Raw genomic sequence first — 19,616 nt, 5'->3', positions numbered from 1 at the left:
CACTACAGTTTAAGAGCTTTCTATTAATGATAGTGTTGACATAGTAGTGTGATTGCTAGAGGCCAGCCACACTCATTTGTCATCGAGTTTGAACAGAAGGAACTATCGATGGGAGTTGAATGCACAAATAAAAAGAGGCATCAATAGCACTCGCTTCTGCAATTTCCTTGTTAATCTTTTCTTTAAACATCTTTAAAACGATCATTAATCACACCCTTTTTTTATTATAGCCTCTTTCAAATGAGACCAACAGCATACATATGACAAAAAACAAAACAGTCCCAGTGAAAGCCCAGTACAGTCGGATGGGCGGCTCACAGTCCATTAATCTCACAGTTCCTGAATCTGATCCACACCATAGAGGGTGGCATCAAGATGACAAAAACATTCATTAATGCATCTTTTCATTTTGAAACCACTGAATTACAGCCCACATCTGGAGCAGATTTGGTGATTTATGGTTGTTTCCCCCTGTTCAAATGTAGTCAACCAAATCAAGCTTTGAATGCAGGACAAAGGCTAGGACGATGAAAAATAAGGAGAGAAAAATGGCCACATACACATCCACAAAAAGAGCCTGGATAAGAATGACTACATAAACGATTTTGGAAATGGCGTAGAGAAAGTTTCCAGATTAAAACTAACATCGTTATAGTCTGCAGTGATGCAATAATATATATTTGGTGGCATTGCTTTGTTCTGATAATGCCCCACCTTCTCATATGCATACATAGAAAGCCAAAGTCAGGGAGGGAACAGCAACACAGAGCAGAGCAGCCACCAGTAACACCAGACACAATGACAGATACAGCATGAAAGGTGAGGGAAGTAGCAAAGTGACTTCATAAGCAGCTGCTTAGAAAGGGTGTCCTATATAAAACTTGATGTGTAGAAACGTGACCGCTGAGCCACCTTTTCCTAAATAAAAGTCTTACAACCTGCCAAATAAAACATCAATTCCAAAAAAGTTAGGACTGTATGCAAAATGTAAATCGAAGTAGAGTGTAGAGTTTGCACATCTCAGAAACCCATATTTTATTTAACACATATACAGCAGATTGGGCTGAAGGAAAACACTTTGCCCAACCTGTTGTTTAGCTCATTTTGGCGCCTGGACTCTTCTGCTATGAATCAGTGATGCAGACTTTTGAATTGAGCACTGAAAACAACACAGGATCTATGTTTTCTAAAAATAAGATTTAAAATTTGATTTGTCCTTAGCACACAGAGATTCTTCCAGATTTTCATGATCAAAGTCATCACAATTTTACATTACTGTTAGTATGAACAGAATTATGAAATTGTTCCACAAACTGTTTTAGATACAGTTTGTTGAAATTCATTGCAACAAACTGCATGTGTTCAACTGTAGTGAAATATCTATTAAATTTAATTCGTTGTCTTTACTGCAGAGAAACTCTCCCTCTCAGAGATGCTCTTTTTGCTATTGACCTGTTGCTAGTTAACCTAATTGACAAGAAGAATTTCCATCAGCTTTTTTCTTTTTAATAGCACTTATTTTTCCAGTCTTTTGTGCCAACTATTTTCAGACAGGTTGCTGTCATATTTTTCAAGACAGTTAAATATCCAAGTTTAAACATTTCATATTTTTTGTATTTTCTATTGTGATGATAATATGGGTTTATAAGCTATGCTGATTAGTGCATTATCTTTTGGTTTATATTTCAAACCCAAATTTTTAGGAATCGCTGTTGTCTGAAGATCGATAACTACCTTTTTTTTTTACTGGCAAATCTGTGAAATGCAGATATGTAACAATTAAGGTGTGAGACTTGTGTTTTTTATTGTACAGTTGTGTTTTAATAAGAGTTTGCTGCTTCTAGGGCAGTAAGGGTTAAAAGTGGGGTAAGATTATTCTTACTTATACTAAATTTAACTTCAAGGCAATCATCATTTGCATTTGTATCGAAATACAAACCTCCCCTGATGAAAATCTGATGAATTCCACACCCACCTTCTGCCTTCTGCTTAACTACACAATAAATAAGCTATTTCCTGCAGTACCACTAAACAGTAACTCTGCGAGGTAAAATGCAATGTGCAATGTTGGATTATGTTTTGACTGCGAACAGCACACACTGAGATTGTACAGCTACCCATAGGAGGCAGCAGATAACAGCTCTCAAACACTGCAAAGAGCTGGGCTTTGCATAAATTTTTAATTTACAAGAATTAAAGGATTACAAGCTACCAGGACAATCAGATAAATTCCCTTTTTCTTTGTAGTTTTACTTTGGTGACCTTTTATGCTTATGGCTGTATGAGGACAAGGAAATGCTTCAGAACCCTCTATAAGAAGCCAAACTCCTCATCTAGGATCCATCCGCTAGACATGAGCAAAGCTTGTGTGCTGCTGGACAGGACCTTCCACACACCTGCAGAGAGGGAGTGAAGGAAGCTGGAACACAGATTATAATCTAGGAAGTCTTTGGTTACTGAGGGTCCTGAGACTACAAAGGTCTAACTGCAAACAACATTTATCCTAATCAAGCCTCGTCCATCTCAAATATCTCACCTCTCAGCTCACCTCTCAGCCTCTATACTTTCCTTTATCCTCCCCTAACCTCTCTCTCTCATCTCTATGCCTATTGTCTTTCCTTCATCCATCATTCACAGCCATCACCCCTCTGGTCCCCTCTTTGCTGCGCAGTTGGCCATAACCATCTGACAGTCCGACCTTTTCACACAGAATCTATTACATCTCCCCAGCCACTCTTTATCTTCATCTTCCAATTCACTCTACCAGTCACCAATCCAACCAAATATTCACAGACTGCTTGCCTCCTCCATTTGAGGTCTCACACAGTTCCAATGTCACTCTTTCACTCTGAACATAGGATTATCATCTATGAGATGCTTTGCCAGGATGGGCTGAAGCAAACAGGGAGAAAAGCCGTAATGTGTCCTTCTTTATCGCCACAGAAGCCAACAGTGGATGTTATATTTATTTTTTATTTTTCACACCTTAAGGCACAAACAGCCCACACCCCACTGATGAGCACCATAAGCAGGATTATATAAGGATGATAACTAGCGAAGAGGAGGCTGGAGCGGCAAGGGGATATTAGCTGCTTCGGAGACTGGAGGAGGATAAGGCACGAGATACCCACCACAACATCTTCTCTGCTTGGTTGGCTTCCCACGACTGGCTCAGTATCAGCCCACTATCAGCCTGGGGAGGGAAAGATGGGGAGGCAGCAATGGTGGCTCAGAGGAGAAGTGGGAGGAGGAGGGCCAAGGAAATAAGGCCACAGGCTGATTAGGAAAAGTAAGTGAGGGAACAGAGAAAAAAGAGAGATAGATGGAGGAAAGGTTAGGGGGTTGAAATGGAGGGGGTGAGAAATGTTCCATCCCTCTGGCCATAGTCCTGATGAAGCCGGGATAGAGATGTCAGGCCACATCCTGTCTGCTGGGGGAGGGGGGGGGACTGGGTTCAAGCAGCAGACAATTACACTTCAAGCCACAGGCCCTCAGCCAGCCCAATGCATTTTTGTCTTTCTCTCCATCTCTCTTCCTCTTTGCTCCCCCTCCCCCCAGCTCTGAGTATCCTCAAAGCTATCCAGTATCAGCACCACTTGATTCTCCTCTGTTCCCAAAAGCTTCCTGGAGGCCGATCAAATGTCTCTTTCTGGACCGCAGAAGGATGAAATATGGTGCAAGGTCACAGATCTTGCTTACATCAGATGACACCTTAAACCTTCCATTTGCCTCTTTCTCCCTTCTATAGCCAGTGCACTCGAGGACAATTGTTCTCACTTTTCACAAATAATACATATTTTCTCCAGCTTGATTGCCACTGAAGATGTCATTTTGATGTCACTCTCCATTACTTTGGAGGGATGTTAAACACCACTGATGACCTACTGAGGTTCAGCCACAGACCAATCTAGTGCAAATAGTTTGTTGAAAGCATTCCTTGTTTCTCCTCATTTTACAGGAAGGCAGGGATTTTTTGGGAAGAGATGCAGTTGATATTTTAACAGTGAATCAACGGCAATCAAATACTTTTAGCAAAAACAACCGCGAACGCATTTCTACTTACCATTTATCTCAACATCTTTTCCACTCTCTTTCACACTGGGTAAACAGTTTTCAAGATAAACTCCATTGTGATAGCAGCTATCACCCTCACTCAGTAGTGGTGGCTGGTCCCAGCATAAACATGGAGTCTGCATGATGCCACAGGGTCTGTTGGATGTACTGGAGGTTAAACAGTCCTCAAGCCACTGGCACAGCATCTGACAGGCTGCCATGCTAGGGTTGCGCTTCCCCACCACCAGATACTCTGTCTTGAAATCTCCATTTCCCTCTGTGATTGCCATATCAGCCCTAGGATGTCCTTTCCTCATTTGTAGGAACTGTTTCCCAGCCTCCAGGAAGGCCACAGGCGCAGATGTATCACAAAGCCTCACAACTTCATCAAAACTCTCCATGCCCAGGTAGGTGCGTGTAGTCTCCAGGAAGGAATCATACTGGAATGTGCGAAGCTGCTGCGCCATACAGTGCTGAGTGGGTTTAGTCACTTTGATGAAGATTGTGTAGCGTCGTGGATCGGGGTTCTGTAGGGTCCAGGAACAAGGCACGGCGGGAAACACTGAAGAAGACAGGAAAAAGCCAAAAAAGCGGCTTTGGACTACTGTGGAACACAAATCAGACTCTGGGCCAGAGGGGGCTGCATGACAACAACCCCTCATCAGCAGAAAAAGGGCAATATGCAAGAATAGCATTGGGAGTGGCCACCTTGCCTGGCCAGGAACCAGAAGAAGAATGCTTGTCATGGTGTGTGGATAAATAGAAGGAGACACCTCTCTCTGACTGTGGATGAGTCAACTTCCAGCTCAGTGTGGTGAGGAAAGAAGAAGGAAGAGGAGGGGGAGTATAGATTCTTTCAAAAACGCAGTAACTGGCCCATGGCTGCGTCAGTCGACCCTGAGAGTCACAGGAACCTGCAAACAGAGAAAGGACAAGATATAAATCTGATCACACAATGGTACTGGATTATACTTATTCTGTTTATCTGCATGATGAGAAATCTCACTCAGCTATTATTGTTTATGCTGCAAAATGAGAACGACTGTGGTGACTTGGGCTCTGTAGACAAACAAGAAGACGAACAGCAGCAGATGGAAGGAGGGAAGCTGTGATTTAGTTTAAGTTTTTCTTCATTATGTGAGTTCAAATTGGTCTCCTCCTGAGAGACAACTGTTTTCCTCATATGTCTGCTCCCATATTTCATCCGGCAGCACATTAATTTGTCCAATTATAAGACTATTAATTACAAAAAAGTCAACACCTGCAGTCATTCATTAATCCACTTTATCAGGGCCCAGCAACAGACAGAAATGCTATGATCACTACTTGTACTTGTGTTTGCTTATTAAAGCCAGAACAATTACCTTATGTATTGCTGTCTGAGACACTTTGGAGTGTATTCCACTTTTGACCCATTTCTTCTTTTAAACTCTTCTCTCTCTCTCTCTCTCTGTCTGTCTTTTTTTACATTATATGAAGGACTGCGTTTCACTGAGTAGCTTTGCTGCTTTTAGTAGTTAAAGATCAGTACTACCATATTGACATGCTGTGATGTGGAAAACAGCTTTAGAATGGTAAACGGCATCATTCAGATTTACATTGCTTTATTCCTCTTGTAGTGAAAATTAAATCGTTTCAGCTGAGTGAACAAATTAACTTCAAATGGGTGCTTTATAGGAAATTGTTGAATCCATTGTTTAAGGTGTTCTATGAAAAACAAAAGGCAGAATGTTCAAGGGAGATCTGAACAAAGAAACAACACAATAACATGAAGACATGACGAAAACAGGTTCAACTGATAGAAGTTTGAAGAAAGTGATAGAAATGTGTTCGGCAACCTTCAAGTGTAAGTTGCAAAAACTTTCATATACATTTCACGGTATTTTGTGTTCTAGCAGTCAAAAGGAAAGCAGTTGCTGTTTGTCATAAACCCCCAGACTGACCCAGCAAATATTCAAAATTTTATTATAAAAACTATAAAAAGAAAAGGCAACACTATTGGCAATATTCTGCTTTCTGAAACACAATGAATATAAACCTATTGTGGTATTTTTGTGGCTATAGTTTAGATCCATGGAAAATGACAATTTTTTCTTTTTCTTACATTTTATTTTGCCTCTATATCACCAAAGTGGATTTTAAATCAAATGTCAATATGCAATTAAACAGCAAACCTTCAACTTTAATTCAAGGGGTTTAACAAAAGTCATGTTTTAAGGATTTAGGAATTAAAACTATTTTTAAAGATAGTCCTCCATTTTCAGAACTTCAACAGTAACTGGACAAATGAACATAGATTTGCATGTAAGGATTGGTTTAAATGGATGAAAATCCTTGGCAATGACTGCCTGAAGTCTGGAAATCACGGACATCACCAAATGCTGTTTCCTCCCTTGAAATGTTCTGCCAGGTCCTTACTGAAGCCGCTTTTAGATGCTGCTGCTGCTTGTTTGTGGGTTTCAGTTTTGTCATCAGTAACTGAAAAGCACGCTCTGCTTGACTGAGATCGTGTGACTGAGAAACTCTTGGGTTGCTCTTTGGGTCGTAATCCATTTGCACTATAAAATGCCATCTGATTTGTCTGAACTTCAGCAGAAAGTGTAACCCTGTACACTTCAGAATTTATCCCACTACTTCTATCAGCAGTAGCATAGCACTGTTCCACTGGCAGCCATGAATGCCCATGCCCATAAGATTACCTGTTAAACATGGTGGAGGCAATGTGTAATGCTTTGGCTCAATGTGTGTTCTTTTCCTTCTCCATACTTTTCTCTATCATTCTGGCACAAGTGCATCTTGGTTTTATCTGTTCAAACATTTTATTTCAAAGCTGGGTGACTCCATTCAGATGTTTTGTGCCAAAATCTGCGCTGGCCCTGGTGTTCTTGAGTGTAGCTGGCATTTTGCGCCCTGTCTGGATGCATACATAGCAGTTGCAAAATCACAGACTTAAGATAATGAGAACCAATTTCTCAGATGTAAATTCAAACAACAACAAGGTAAATATGGCACTATAAATTGATAGCAGGCACAACTGGATCTCTGTCGTGGACCTCAATATGGATTTCACATAGAGAGATCCTGACAGCAATTTTGTTTAGTGTAGCCAAGGAAACTAGCACAATGTGAAACCTGTGCTAGTCAAAATGACCTGTGTGTGTCTGTGTTTGTCTATAGGGAGGCTTGAAGTGGGATAGCATTAAAGATACAGTAAGCTGTTGGGACTCAATAAAGATGAGCTATTATAACAAATGAAACACAATCTAAACAGAAAATTTAGAAAGCGGTCTGTAGTGTCTCTACAGAATGGAGTTTCATTTCCAAGCAATGTTAATTAAGCAAACCATAATCAACCTATACAGCTGGCATTGTCAAACAAGAGCATTTTTTCTTTGACGATAAAAATGAAGCCACTCCGAACAGCTTTGGAACTTCACAGATCTCAGATCACTGTAGTAAATAAATGATGAAGATGATGATTTGTACAGAAGAAAAAGAAATGCTTTTATATTTCATGGTGTATTTTAAATGCTTTGTGTAGCAACTTTATAGCTGCCCGTTAAATTAGGAGAGATACAATAAGCTGATTTAACCACACAAAATGACCACACTCCCTTACATCTGTTTTTTTTTAGTTCCAAAAGAGGAAGAGAAGCCAATTTTAAAAAGTAGGCATTTCTCCAAATCCTGAAATAGCAGAAATTTCTGTATATTAACAGCATATGAACACCCTTAAAAACTTTATGTTGCTAATCATTGTTCATCCGTGGCTACTGCAATCTGTATTCTTGGATTGTCACTCGTGACATACTGGACTTTCCTACATTTGTCAGCATTCCTTTGAACAGAACATTTGAGATAAGTTTTTTCAAAGTTGAGTTCAAGGGTGTAAATTAAAAAAAACAACCCTCTGATTTGGCAAAATATCAATCTTTAAAATTACTGAAGATTTACTATTAGTAATTGGGGTTCTTTTTTTAGCCTTTTTATGGATGTTAAAAGATTTATAACTAAATGGTGCTCCTCTGGTGCAGTGATTCTTCTAGTCTCCTTTCATCTTGCCGTTGCTCACACCTTGTCCTGTTTCACCTTGTTTTTTCCTGTCTCATCCTGGTGGCTCTCTAATTTCACCAATCTCTTTCACTAGACAAACCTGACATGAGTGAATTAAATCAACGTTTAATGGAGGATAAAGACCTGGTATTGACAGCTCCACCTCTTCTTTCTCCAACCCCTCATTCACCCACCCATTTTTCCAACTCCTCCTGCTCTTAACAAATCTTATTACCCAATGCACAGCTGCCTGTTCATGTCAAAACTCCCCTCATTACTAGGGATGGGTATTGATAAGATTTTCATGATTACGATTCCATTTTCGATTCTGTTTAACGATTCGATTCTTTATCGATTCTTTTTAAAAAAGGAGAACACTAAGGTCGATTAGCTTAGAACTTTGTTTTATATCGTCTCTTTGAACAAGATAGAAATGTAGGAGTAACATGGCCTTACAAACCCAGCAGTGAGATCTTAAGAGATCCACAGCCTACGGCTCTTCAATGGGGTGTCACAGGGTCCCCAGGAAAAAAAATTGTAAATGTAAAATAATAAAATAAATATTCTTCTGTAGCAATAACCAAGTATAACATAAATTATTCTGTAGCAATTACACAAGAATATCCAGTAATGTCCCTTTTACCACAAACTTAGTCACTGCTCGGTGACATTCGTTTATCCTGGCCTGAAAGGAGACGCTACCGGTAGACTGCAGTGAGAACTGCCAGCATCTGAGCCAGCCTCTGTCTGTCTCTCTCATCATGGTCACCTAAATGCACAGTAATGGCAGGTTTTGTAATAAGGCAGAACGCACTAACATAATATGCACTGTTAGTTGATTATTTACCTTAATTAACGGGAGAGGACGTGCAAACGATTGAGATTCACGAGTCCGGAGCAGAATTAAAAACATGACATTCATTTAAGGTTATCGTGTGTTTTGTGAACAAATGCTTTTGCATATTTGTAGTGTTTCCTCCCTTAAATGAAGTATCTACTTTGCAAGTATTGCAAGTTGCCCTGTTGTCATCAGTTCTCGTAAAGTATGATCAAACTTTTGAGCGTTTGAGCCGCTTAGGCGCCGTGTTTTCTGCCAGTTAAATGACGCTCCGTAACGTGGTGACGTCATTCGGGGCGACTGGAATCAATAAGGGAATCGTTTGCAAAAATGGCAAACAATTCCAATGAATTGAAACAGTGGGAACCGGTTCTTAACAAGAACCGGTTTTCGATACCCATCCCTAGTCATTACTGAACCCTGCCATTTCTTCAAACCCCAGCACTGGCACACACACAGACCCCATACTGTCACATATCGATCTTTGTGTTTGAAAAACTTGCAGACCCAGAGCAGCTATTAACACACTTTCAACTACTGGTGTAAAGAAGAATAAGATATGGCAGTGAAAGAAATCAGAGTTGAGGATTAATCTCATTGTTTCCTGTCAATTAATCAATACACCCCTTTGAATCTCTTCTTTTACATGCTGCATTATGGACAGGGAGTGTTTTATCTTCCCACAGAATAACAGAACAAGATACGGACACTGGTTTTCTTAGGCATTCTCTAAATTCGCAAACTTTAGCAATGGTGACACAGAAAATGGGGTATTTAAATAATTTATGTATTTTTAAAGCTTGTTTCTTCGTTTGGTAGAAGTAATAATACATTCAATGAAAAGTGGTCCAGTGTGTAATGGTTAAGCCCATTTTCTTTCTTATGTCTTATGTATGAGCATGAAAAGCACACAGATATGGCAGAATAGAACCAAAACATAAAGATTCATGACTTGACATAATATTCAAATCTACAGTGGTGTGAAAAGTGTTTGCCCGCTTCCTGATTTCCTATTTGTTGTATGTTCGTCACACTTAAATGTTCAGATCATTACATTAACTGTGGTGTATTACATCTTTGAAAAGTTGAGTTTAATTTCTCTAGCCATTACTGCCACACCTGTTCTCTATCAAGAACTCACTTAAAAGGATGCGCCTGACAATATGTGGAGTAGACCAAAAGACCCTCAAAAATCAGACATCATGGTGTGGCCCAAGGAAATTCAGGAACAAATGAGAAACAAAGTCATTGCAATCAGCTGGTCTGGAAAAGATTATAAAGCCATTTCTAAAGCTGTGGGACTCCAGCAAACCACAGTGACAGCCATTATCCACAAATGGTGAAAACATGGAAAAGTGATGAACCTTCCCAGGAGAGTTCAGCTGACCAAATTTACTCCAATAGCGCAGTGACGACTCATTCAAGAGGTCACAAAGCCCCAGAACAACATGCTAAAGACTGCAGACCTCACTTGCCTCAGTTAAGGTTCATGACATCGTCATAAGAAAGAGACTGCGCAAAAAATGGCCTGCATGCCAAAGTTCCAAGACCAAAATCACTGCTCAGCAAAAGGAACATAAAGGCTCATCTCAGTTTTTCCAAAAACATCATGATGATCCCCAAGAATTTTGGAAAAATACTTTGTTGCGAGACAAAAGTTACATCTGGTATAAAAGTAACACAGCATTTCAGAAAATGAGTGTCCGGCTATCTGTTCGTGACCTCAAGCTGAAGCACAGTTGGGTTCTGCAGCAGGACAATGATCCAAAACACATCAGCACATTCACCTCTGAATGGCTTAAGAAAAACAAAATGAAAGACTTTGAAGTGGCTTAGTCAATGTTCTGACCTGAATCTGATTGAGAAGCTTTTTAAGGCGGTTCGAGCATGAACTGCCTTAAAAAGGCCTGGTTTCAATGTGATGCCCCCCGGCTTTTCTGTCACTCTTCACTGCACTCTGTAATAAAGCTGAAAAAGACCAACAAAATAAAGGTACCAGGTACAGATAATTACTTGCATTCCTGAACAGAAAAATTACTTGTTTAAAAGTCAGTAATGGCTGAATGTTGTGCTGGATTAATTTCTGACTTCCACTCAGCAGTCCAATATGCCGTCTTAAATTTGGGTATTAAAAAAAGTCAAATCATGTTGCCTAATAAATAACAATATAATTTTAGTTTTAAATAGGGTTTTGACCTATTTAGAAATTACTTGTCTTTTATTGTTTTTATGACAGGTGGTCTAATAAATTTGTTAAGCACTGTATGTTGACCTTAATACTTTGAAACTTTACTGTCGTATTATGACAGAAAAGCAAAACCTTCCCCCTCCAACAGCACATTTTGTAATTATTCACAGTTTCTGTTTAATATCTTGGCTTCTGGAGGTAATTTTTTGCCATCAGCATCAAACTCCCACCAAATCTGGCAGATATTTCAATTCACAGTGAAAGCTGCCAGTTCTTTAAGTGACACTCATATGTTTAGCAAATGCCCAAAGGAACACCGAAGGATTTATTTCCCTTTTTTTTTTTTTTACTTTTCCAAAAACAGAAGTTGCTAATTGATGACAATGCCTGTACAAGTATAGATTCAGTCCTGTACACCGCTAAAAGAGTATATCTGTATTCAGAGCAAAAAATGCTTTACTGGGTGCAAAATTTAGTATTCTGTAGTGTGGAATTATTCATTCCTTTCAGCCTGTGGCTAGCACAGCAAGCAATTAAAAGAACAAAGTTGTTGCATTAGCCAGCAACCTAGGAGCATGAATCCATGTAAACATGCCCAACAGGCTGAGTCTGTGAGCGAGTCAGAACAATGGCTCAATCAAAGGGAAGCCACAGTCCCTCAGACAGAAATGCATAGAGACAGAGAGAATGATGGAGACAGACAAAGAGAACACTGATGAGAAAATGATAGAGTCGCGTGGAGCATCAGTTCTCACATCAGCAGCACAGGGATTACAGGCTGATTAGCAGAGTACCTCTGGGACCTGCTGCCACACTGCCATTTAAACTACAAGGCAGAAAGCCACTGGCAGCTTTCCTCTTCTCTGTAGCAAAAATTGAGTAAAATTGCTCTTCTGTTTCAGCAAATTCTTTCACATGCAAAATATGTCAGCAGGGACAACATTTCTCTGTCTTTATTTGGTGGATACAAAGCACCAAGGCTGTTCATTTCATGTATACAAGGCTCTTGTGAGCAATCACACACAGAAGAAATGGGGAAGGTGGGAATCACCTACAGTAAAGCAACTAGGGAAAATCCAAAATGAATTCAAACTTGTGCACCCAGTTACTGTTTTTTAAGTCATTAACGATCTATGCTCTACAATCATTCTATCACAGAAAAAGGAGAGAAATCATAGAAATTAAAGAAATCATTAAACGCCTAAAACTGCCTTCATGCGCATGATGAGTGGATGTTAACTTCTGACCACAACTGTGCATACATGAGAGGCAGTTTGTTCCGTGGTTAGACTTCCCTGACTGATACATTGTGAAGTCACAGGGTTGCAAAGAGATACTCTCCAGTAGCTACAATCATTTTGTGTAGTCAGTGGAGAGTGTGACGGTCTGTTTCCAAGATGAAGTGTCTGCCTAGAAGATAGTACTTCAATGACTCCACAGTCTATATCATTGGAAGACACTCCACTTTCTAGAGTGGAATATCTTTACTCTCTGTCGCACAGCTTTCTTCTGAAGAAAATAACTTGATGTCTTCCTCCATCCACCTCCTACAGCAGTACTGTCCCTATGCCCACTCTGCATTTAACCCATTCACTCAGTGAAGCAGTGGGCAGCCATTGGGCGCCAGGGGAGCAGTATGTAGGGACGGTACTTTGCTCAGGGATACCTCAGGGCAGCCGTTCAGTCGATTTGGACCTTCCGATCATGGGGCCACCACTACCTACTGAGCTATCCCTGTCCCTGAAAGGCCTTGTGAAATCCAGAGTGTGAAGAACTGAGTTGCCTGGGATGGCTGACTTCAGCTCAATGGAAACCCTGTCACGCATTCGTTAAGTCAGCGAGGGCTGTTGCTGTGAGCGAAATTGTACAGAAACATACACCTCCCTGTATGTGTCAGGGACTGGATAATCATGGATAGCGGAAAATGGAAAGCGGAGGAACGCCTTCCTCAGCTGAGTTTTGACTTGATACTCCACCAGCTTTTTTGCCGGTAGGGTGAAGTGAGCCACATGCTCTGCCCAGGTCTGGCTAGCTACCACCACGTCATCAAAGTACACTGCAGAAAAAAGAGTGGTGATAAACTTGCTTCTCCCCACTTTCCACTCTCTTCACTGATGCCAGATATTGGATAGGAATCTGACTTGGAGACAGAGTTGAGATATCTTTAGTCAATGCAGAGCCATCTACACCATAATTGGGTTGATGCTTCAAGTATCTGAATTGCCAAGAGTAGGTCAATCTCCTTCTTTAGCTGTGGCAACAGGCATTCAGAAATTCTGTAGAACTTTGTGCAGGGTAGAGTTTTGCCCCTCAGGGAGACTTCAACAGAGTTATAAAACTAACTTTTCTTATAACAATAGTGGATCAACGTCTTATATCTTCCTACTGGGAAGCCTGGGCATGAGTAAGAGTTACTGAATCTTGCTCTGCTTTGCTTGTAGGAAATAATTATTTTCCCTGTACTTCATACTTTAATTAAAATACTTGATGGGTTTTTCTTTCTTCCTATCAGATATGTAATATTATTTGACATTACCAAGGCATTTTGGTACACTGTAAGGCCCAGCCCATTTGGCCAGCAGCTTGCTGTCACTTGCATTGAGCAACAACAACACCTGCTGTCCTGGTTGGAAAGCCATTCCTTTGTTGTACCAGGTTTTCTGAGCTACTTTCATGTTCTGCTGTGCCAGTGTGGTCATTTTCTACAGTCTGTCTTTTATTTTCTGCACATAAGCCACAATATCCTCTCCATCTGCTCCTGGATGTTCTTATAATAAAAAGATAGCTCTTTCAGCAGGTCCCCTCTGAGCTCTCATGGTAACCAAACTTGAAACTGCAGATTCTGAGTGTATCTACAGACTCGTTTCCTAATTTGAAGCAGCATTCAGATCTCCTTGATTTTCAATGTGTATCAGTGGAATCCTACCATATAACACTGTAGGAAAATCTAGACCTAAAACAGGGCAGCTTGTTTGCTAAACCCACTGACAAGAGGAATGTCTGGCTACCTAGAGTCAAACAAACATCGGCCATGAAGTAATCCTTCTCATCACCACGGAAACAGCTTAGCCCTTTATAACTGGAACCCGTGTCTAAGAGTGTTTATGCTGGTCATTTACTAGTACAGGTGCTATGTTTACAGGTTCTGAGGACTGAATACAAAAGGGATGCCTTTCTCTGTGTAGTTCCCAGGCAGTCTAAGAAGCTTGGAAAGAAAAGTGTCTGGATTTCTTCGAGTTTCTTAAAGATGTTTCATCTGACTTCTGAGAAGCTTCTTCAGTTCTAAGAGCAATTGGTGGAGAGTCCCTGATTTTTAAGTCCCTAAGAGGGTCATGGACACAGATGGCTTCTTTCATTGTGAGAAATCCATACATGGATTCTTCCAATGTATCTGTCTATCTTTGAACAGAGGGGGTGGCTTGCGACACCAACTGTCTGGGATCTATAATCCACTTTTGAAATCTCTTCCCAGATGCCTTAATGCCCACTTACATCTTGGATCATTTGACCTCAGTATATCACATGATAGGGTGGGGCAAGGTCTCACAATGGGTTCTGATTGCGACCCACACCCGTTTTCATGCCTTGGCTCATGTGATTAGGCAGAGGATCTATAGGGGTTCCACAACCCTTTTAGGGACACTCCCAATAGAGCTTAAAAATCTGGGACTCTTCACCTATTGCTCTTAGAACTGAAGAAGCTTCTCAAATGAGAGGTGAAATGTCTTCAAGGAACTTAAAGAAGTCCAGACGCTTTTCTTTCCAAGCTCCTTAGACTACAATGACCCGGATGGCTGAAAACCTTCAAGACATAGAAAGTTGTAATGAGTATGACTTACTTGATTGCAGTAGTAACACCTGACATCTGATTCTGAGAAAACTTGTACAAGTTTATCTTTCAAATCTTTAATCTTTCAAATTCATCATTCATAAATATTCATTTTTGTTCCTACAGCTACTAACTCCTGCTGACTCCAAACCACTTAATTAATCTGCAGCTCATTTAGATAGTACTATCCAGCCAGAAATTGCAATGCACAAAACTGTTATTGAAAAATCTATTTTGTTTTATAGGAATGTATTTTTCATGCCATTGAGAAGTTTTAACTTTGAAGTGAACAGAAATAAAAGAGGTGTAATAACATTCAAACAATTACATATCTTAACTCAGGATGAAGGAAACAGTTTTAAGGATTTAAAGCACAATTTAACAAATGCAGTGTTGCAGAAAGAAAGAAGTTTGAATGTGTACCATAGTAACAGTAAAATTATACAGCTGTGCCATAGTTAACTACAAAGAATACCCCAAACCTGTAAGGTTTAAAGCTTGCATTTACAACAGCAGATCATGCAGAAAGTTTGAGTGCACTTAAAAGCATTATTGATGGCTGCAGTACACTTGGAAAATGTATAGTATTCAGTAACATTTTGTGGATCCTTCATTGCAAATCTCTTTTGCATGACATCTGTCTTCAATCTGCCCATTTTCTGCACTTCCACAATACATTCCTGTCCTTAGCTATGAAAGTTAATAGACAAATAAGCTAGGGGAGAACTCAACAAACTGCTGCTGTTTCTGTGCAGCTGCACCCTGACGACTGCTATAACAAAACCTGTGACATCTTCTGAGGCTCCAAAATTAAACAGATAATCATCTGTCTCTGTTGATGAATGTGTTTACTGCGGTAAATGTCAAAACCTTTCTAATAAGCAGAGGAAAGATATGTCTCACACACACACACACACACACACACACACACACACACACACACACACACACACACTCGTTCACCATCATTCAGGTACATGTTTCATTTCAGCTCCCGCAGAGCTCAACAGAATGTTTTACAGTTAAGGCGGGGTATGTTTAATTGATAAAAAGTGATGCAGAATATAGTCACTGTGCAGGCAGTACTTGATTGCAAAAAAGGGATAAACAATTAATGAAACGATGTGCATATATGCTTATCATACTGGCATTGCGTGCACTCCCATATGGAAAAGAAATAGTAAAAACTTATATGTGATTACTCATGAAAGTGGCCACTTTCTCATTACTTTCATAAGTAATGAGTTTCATTATATAATTTTTCAAGGGATCTTATATCTGTTTTCACTCTTGTATGCTTTTCATACAAGTTTCACACAAGACAGATACAAACTTTATAAGATTTATATATATCTTTTCCATATGGGCTGTTTTGTTCAACATTCTAGAAATTCTGCTGTGCAACCTGTTTGTCTTTTTTTTCTTCTAAGAATGGGGCTAAAGGGCAGCATGCAGTGGCACCAGTTCTCCTGAAAATTTGCATGAAAAGGACCTTGTCCTTTAGGTCTTGGAGTCTGCTTTAGATTGCATTGCATTAACACCATTACCACAGAATTTAATCTTGTGCTTCGGTGCTGTCGACATGCTGTTATGAGGCTGCAGCATCTCCTAATAGGTGTTTATGAAGGCAGAAGCTCTACAAATAAATTAGAACTTGCATTAGCCAACTTTTAAGTGGTCTGGTGTGTTATTTACTTCTGACAGAAATTTATGACTCTCCTGTGTGTGTGTGTGTGTGTGTGTGTGTGTTTCATGCAAGAACAGTAAAACTGCATTCAGCAAGAACCCGCAGAATAAAATAAAAGTTAATATCTCTTTCCGCTGGCTTCTGTTATGCAAATATATTGTGGAAATTTACTGAAATATATTGTAGTGTGATCTCAGTAGTTGTTTTAAAATAAGGAAAAGAGGATACAACAATTTTGAAAATAAGGCTAGAGTTTGGGTATATCCACTATCTCTCTTCACATGTCTAAATGATCTCATCCTCACCTCTCTAACTTTGCTCTACCTGAGCCATCCGTCTGATTTACTCATTTCTAATCTTGTCCATCCTGGTCCTTCCCAATGAAAATCTTAAAATCCTCAATTCTCAACTTGGACTCCTGTGTTTTTGGCATTGATCCCACCTTCGAACCATACATCATAGTAGATCTCGCTATCATCTTCTCTTTTCTCTTGCTGCTATTCTTCTGTCTCTAATCCCTGATTCTCACTCATCTCCACATACTGCACCCTGACTGCACCCTCTTCTTCACCTTTGGATAGCTAAACCAGTTATTTAAACTCATCTAACCTTATGTCTACTTGTTGCATCTTTGCTTTTATACCTGCTTCGCTCTTATTTATACACATATATTCCATCTTGCTTCTACTGACTTTCATTCCTCTTCTCTCCAGTGTGTACCTCCTCCTCTCCGGGCTTTCTTTATCCTACTCCCTGCTCTCACTACAGGTCACTGTAATGTCCGGAAGCATCTCAGCCTATTGGCTGTTGACTGATGAGGTCAGGCAGGTCTCTCTATTGAAAGACCTGCCTGACGTCATCCGTCAACCTGTCCAATACCATTACAAACAAAAAGGGTCTCAGCGCAGATCCCTGATTCAATCCTACCCCTATCCTAATGAACCCATACTGCACACCTCACGTCTTTGTCCTCATGCATGTTCTGCACCAGCTTCACATCACATTCCTGACTTCCTCATGTAGTCCAGTTGACACCATTTAAATTTTTTTTTTTTTTACCAACCTTTGATTTGAAGATTTACATTGCATTATTTAAAGAAAGGTTTTAGATGTGAATCTAGCTCTAAATAAGTTACTGGTAACCTGGCAAAACTAATGGGAACCAAAGTGCAAGTTAGTGACAACCCTATCAGACGTCTGTGTTGTTGAGAGATATCTTGTTCCAAACTGTGGCATTCAATAGACAGACCAGCTGACTAAACTGACAGCGATCCTCATGCCAGGCTGTCAATGTCAGTCAGACATCATAATGTAGAGTACAGACATTAAACAGATGTCAGTATTGTTCATAACACTGTAACACTTAACAAAGCATGAGGCTAATATAACAGGTTTAATATCAGATTTACTTTACAGACTGTTTGTACTGTAGGTGTTGAATGCTGCTCTGTCCTTGAATGTGAAATGAAATAAGGAGACAAAGAGAAGAGACAACTAGCAATTATTCCAAAAACACAAGACAGTGGCTGTGTCGTTCATCCAGAGTTAAACACAGATTTAATTGGATTTTACAGAGATGAGACTTTATGACATGTGTAACCCCAGATTACACTCTTGTAACATATAGAGCAAACAGCATCAGTGTTTTTTAAGCAAATTAATGGGTTTAAAATGATAACTGATCCTCAGCTTTGCTGGGATTCTCTCATAGCTGCAGTCACAGTGGTGCTCTGCCCACAGCCAGAAGAGAAAGCAATGCAAGATTAGAGACATGATGCATGTGACTGTTATCTCTTACTCCTAATACCCGTACTCAGTAGGGATGTTACTGATGGCAATGTGATGGTCCTTTTTTCAACTAGCACCATAAGTCTCTGTATAATGGTTGCTTTGTTCCACGACATAATCGCATTAATATGAAAGGCAATTGCTTTGGATAGCAAGCCAGATTGCATTGAAATGAAAATGAGTTAATCAGAAAAGCTATGTGTTTGCACAAAGTGAAAGGGATTAAAACTGAAAGAGAACATCATATGCAACTCACTTCTTTCAAATGTCATTTCAGCTGTGTTACATGCAGCTATAAATGCATTATATGTAGAGCTTTGAAAGTCTACAAAAGAAATGTGAAATCACTGTGATCAATCAGCTAGATCTAAGAGACCTGCTTTATTCCTTCTTTGAATATTAAAAATATGCACCTACATGGGTTGCTGAAATGACATTTGAAGAATTTGTTAGGACTGATTTTTTTATTGGAGCTCTTCAGAGATCAAATTTTTAAGTATCTTCCTCCAGCAGTCCATATATTAAGCCTGACAAAACCTTCAGTTTGCATTAATTGACAGTTCTTATCAAATGTTGTCATATGGATGTAACAGAAGTCATTAGAAATGACCACAGATGAAATCTGCATATAGTTTAGAGAGAAAACCAGTGACCACCCAAGTTCCAGCTCAGCAGTCAGTTCTGAGGACTCAAGATTTAAGTTGTAAATCAAGTGGAAAACCAGGACAAGTAACAACTTAATGCCACCTAAATGAAGTCCTATTGTAAGTCAAGTCATCACTCAAAAACAGCAAATTTTGAATGAGTTTGTCATGATCATTCACTAGGTTCTGTATATATTTGAGTTTGGATTCTTGGTTAATATATTTGAGTTTGAGTGTCTGTTTGGGTTTTATTGTTATTTCCAGTGCATGAAGACTATTTTCTGTTTTTGCTGTTTTTTGAGATTCTTTATTATTACTCCGCTATGTGGAATTTCAATACCGGCAAGTGGAACTGACTCAAATTATTGTCTCTACAAAGGTCTACTGAAGGTCACGTAATAAAAGTCCTCAATACTGAAATTATTCAAATTGTTGCTGGTCATTTTACTTAAATAAGAGCATACATCTATATTTTCAAAATACTATGAAAAACATTAACTCTTCCCAGCAGCCACTACTTGAGCTTTTATATTTAC

General features: G+C 39.6%; 1 protein-coding gene across 9 annotated transcripts in view; it reads right to left on the bottom strand.

Moving 5' to 3' along the window:
* Positions 1–19,616, bottom strand: part of adgrb1a (adhesion G protein-coupled receptor B1a) — a 219,712-nt gene that overhangs the window by 164,314 nt on the left and 35,782 nt on the right. For all 9 annotated transcript variants that reach the window (XM_085472900.1, XM_085472895.1, XM_085472892.1 and 6 more), the window contains exon 2: positions 4,064–4,967. In XM_085472900.1, the coding sequence (XP_085329026.1) occupies positions 4,064–4,799 (736 nt within the window). In that variant the 5' untranslated portion in view covers positions 4,800–4,967. The remainder of the gene's footprint in view (positions 1–4,063; positions 4,968–19,616) is intronic.

This window comes from Copadichromis virginalis, linkage group LG11 (genome assembly GCF_057382275.1).
Source record: "Copadichromis virginalis isolate Kocher_CV1m ecotype Utaka linkage group LG11, C_Virginalis_male_GT1.1, whole genome shotgun sequence".
NCBI classification, from domain to species: Eukaryota; Metazoa; Chordata; class Actinopteri; order Cichliformes; family Cichlidae; genus Copadichromis; species Copadichromis virginalis.
Note: the sequence above shows the minus strand (reverse complement) of the source record. Positions and strands in the feature narration are given on the sequence as shown.